This window comes from Genypterus blacodes, unplaced genomic scaffold (assembly GCF_046128005.1).
Source record: "Genypterus blacodes isolate CSIRO-AG114 ecotype Tasmania unplaced genomic scaffold, CSIRO-AGI_Gbla_v1 ptg000237l_1, whole genome shotgun sequence".
Classification (NCBI taxonomy): domain Eukaryota; kingdom Metazoa; phylum Chordata; class Actinopteri; order Ophidiiformes; family Ophidiidae; genus Genypterus; species Genypterus blacodes.
In genome coordinates, this window is record NW_027467035.1 from 1 (window position 1) to 2,500 (window position 2,500).

Here is a 2,500-nt window from a genome sequence, read left to right on the forward strand (position 1 = left end):
GAAACACACAGGAAGAGGAAACACACAGGAAGAGGAAACACACAGGAAGAGGAAACACACGTTAGACAGGGAAACACAGAGCGGGGAGGGGCAGGGAATGTGATGAAGATGTTTGTCCCTCACTAACCAGCGGCAGCCGTCGTCATTGCAGGTCCCCGTCAGGTCAAAGCGACAGAAACACTTCTTGGGTTCTATGGCGTTGCTGTAAGTCACAGAGCTCAGTGCCAACTTCTCCTTGGTCCTGTAGTAGGGACTGAACCTGGGAGAGAGAGAGGACCAGTCAGTCCACACACACACACACACACACACACACACACACACACACACACACACACACACACACACAGTGTTTACCTGTAGGACCTGAACACCAGCAGGGAGCTGTGGTACGGCTCAAAAGGAACCAGCTTCAGCTCCGAGCCCCCAGAGTGGCTCGAGACCGCGTCCACCTCCACTGCAGACAGCTGGACCTGGACACACACACACACACACACACACTGAGATACAGACAGCAGGACCGTCCCCGCTCTTCTCCCCCTCTCACACACACAGTAGATAATAAGCAGTATGAGTTGTGGTCCTCACCTTTCCAGCAGGTGGCGTCTCCTCAGCCTCTCCCACTTTCTGCAGCTCCCTCAGCAGCAGCTCCCCCAGCTGGTCCTGCTGCTGGTACCTCTGCTTCAGCGTGTCCATGTCCAGGCCCGCAAACATCTCAGACGGCTCCCTGGAGGCGGTCGCGGCCTTGGAGGGCTTGGCGGCGTTGTTGTCTTTAGTCGGGGTCGAGGCCACTTGGTCCAGATTGGGCTTAGTGAAGGAGCTGGACGAGCGGCGGCGGGTTCCTGTGGCGGTGGCGGCGGCGGCGGCGGCGGGGGCAGCAGCAGAGGAGGCGGCGGCGGCGGCAGTAGGAGCAGCTGTGGATTCAGACTCGTGATCCTCGCCTTCTGGGACGTCCTCGCTGTCCAGGGTGAGCTTATCCTGAGTGAGGTCGTGCAAGGAGGGCTGCGGCAGCGAGAAGGGGCTGGTGGGGGGCGGCGGCGGCTGGTTCTGAGGCGGGGGAGGGGTGCAAGTTCTCACGGGTAAAGGCTCTGAGGGCGGCTCTGACGCGGCGCCTCTGTGCCGCAGAGCCTGGGCCTCCTTCAGCTTCTGGATCTTGAGGGCGTACTCGGCCTCCAGCTGCTGCAGCCGCTGCTTCTGTGCGATGAGCTCTGCAAAGTGACGCTCTGAGCCCGGAGCCGAGCCGTCCACGCGCTGCAGCTTCCTGGGCTGGAAAACACAAAAACACAAAAGCACCTCAGCTCAGGACCGTGCACTGGAGAGTAAGGACTGGAGACTGAAGGGAAACAAAGTGGATCATCTGGAGCTTCTGAGAGGCTGAACAGAGCCAGACTGGAGCTGTGAGGCTCAGACGCTCACCAGGAGTTGGTTGGAGTCTTGTTTGCGTTTGGGCACTCTGCCAGCAGCCAGCCGCGCCTGAGCCACTTCCTTCTGAAACTTCACTATCTGGCTCTTCTTGATGGAAACCCGATGTTCAACTCGATGCACCTACAGAGGGAGCAGAGAGGTTACAGAGATCTGATCCACAGGTCCGGTATCACACCAGAGCCCCCCCCACCCACCTGCTCCTGCAGCTTCTTGAGGAGCGTCTTGTTGGCGTTGACGATCTTCTCGCTGGCCAGCAGCTGCTCCTTCAGCCGTGCCACCTTGCCCTCGGCCGCCTTCAGACTCTCTCTCTTCTTCAGCTCCTGCTGGATCAGCTGCCTCAGGATGGCTTCGTCCTTCTGCAGCAGCTCTCTGAGGGTCAGATGGAGGTTATGGATCAGCACGTACCGTTAGAGCAGCACACTGAGCCACGCTGCCTCAGAGCCACACAGAGCCACACAGAGCCACACAGAGCCACACAGAGCCACTCAGAGCCACACAGAGCCACACAGAGCCACACAGAGCCACACAGAGCCACACAGAGCCACACAGAGCCACACAGAGCCACTCAGAGCCACACAGAGCCACACAGAGCCACACAGAGCAACACACAGCCACACAGAGCCACACAGAGCAACACACAGCCACTCAGAGCCACACAGAGCCACACAGAGCAACACACAGCCACTCAGAGCCACACAGAGCCACACACAGAGCCACACAGAGCAACACACAGCCACACAGAGCAACACACAGCCACACAGAGCCACACAGAGCCACACAGAGCCACACAGAGCCACACAGAGCCACACAGAGCCACACAGAGCCACACAGAGCCACACAGAGCCACACAGAGCCACACAGATCCACACAGATCCACACAGAGCAACACAGATCTCAGTGCCACAGCTCCCACGTCATTCACTTCACTTTTGGTTGATCATGTGAAACAACAGCAGCCTGGAGTGGATGGATGATTGATGATGATGATGATGTATTCAGTGCTGGTTGTGATGAAGGTCTCACCTGTGCTTGGACAGTTTCTCCTCCGCTTCCTTCAGCTTCAGCTCTGCTGCCGGTC

The 2,500-nt window shown here is 58.4% G+C and overlaps 1 protein-coding gene across 1 annotated transcript in view; it reads right to left on the bottom strand.

Annotated features, from left to right (window-relative positions):
• Positions 1 to 26: 26 nt before the first annotated feature.
• The window catches only part of LOC143016593 (zinc finger C3H1 domain-containing protein-like), a gene marked incomplete at its 3' end in the record, with an annotated part of 9,713 nt that continues 7,239 nt past the window's right edge, over positions 27 to 2,500 (bottom strand). The window contains exons 12-17 of the mRNA XM_076170992.1: positions 2,446 to 2,500; positions 1,617 to 1,791; positions 1,414 to 1,542; positions 586 to 1,263; positions 355 to 470; positions 27 to 259 (exon numbers count right to left, since the gene is read on the bottom strand). The exon at positions 2,446 to 2,500 is cut by the window's right edge and continues 83 nt beyond it. Of these exons, the coding sequence (XP_076027107.1) occupies positions 27 to 259; positions 355 to 470; positions 586 to 1,263; positions 1,414 to 1,542; positions 1,617 to 1,791; positions 2,446 to 2,500 (1,386 nt within the window). The remainder of the gene's footprint in view (positions 260 to 354; positions 471 to 585; positions 1,264 to 1,413; positions 1,543 to 1,616; positions 1,792 to 2,445) is intronic.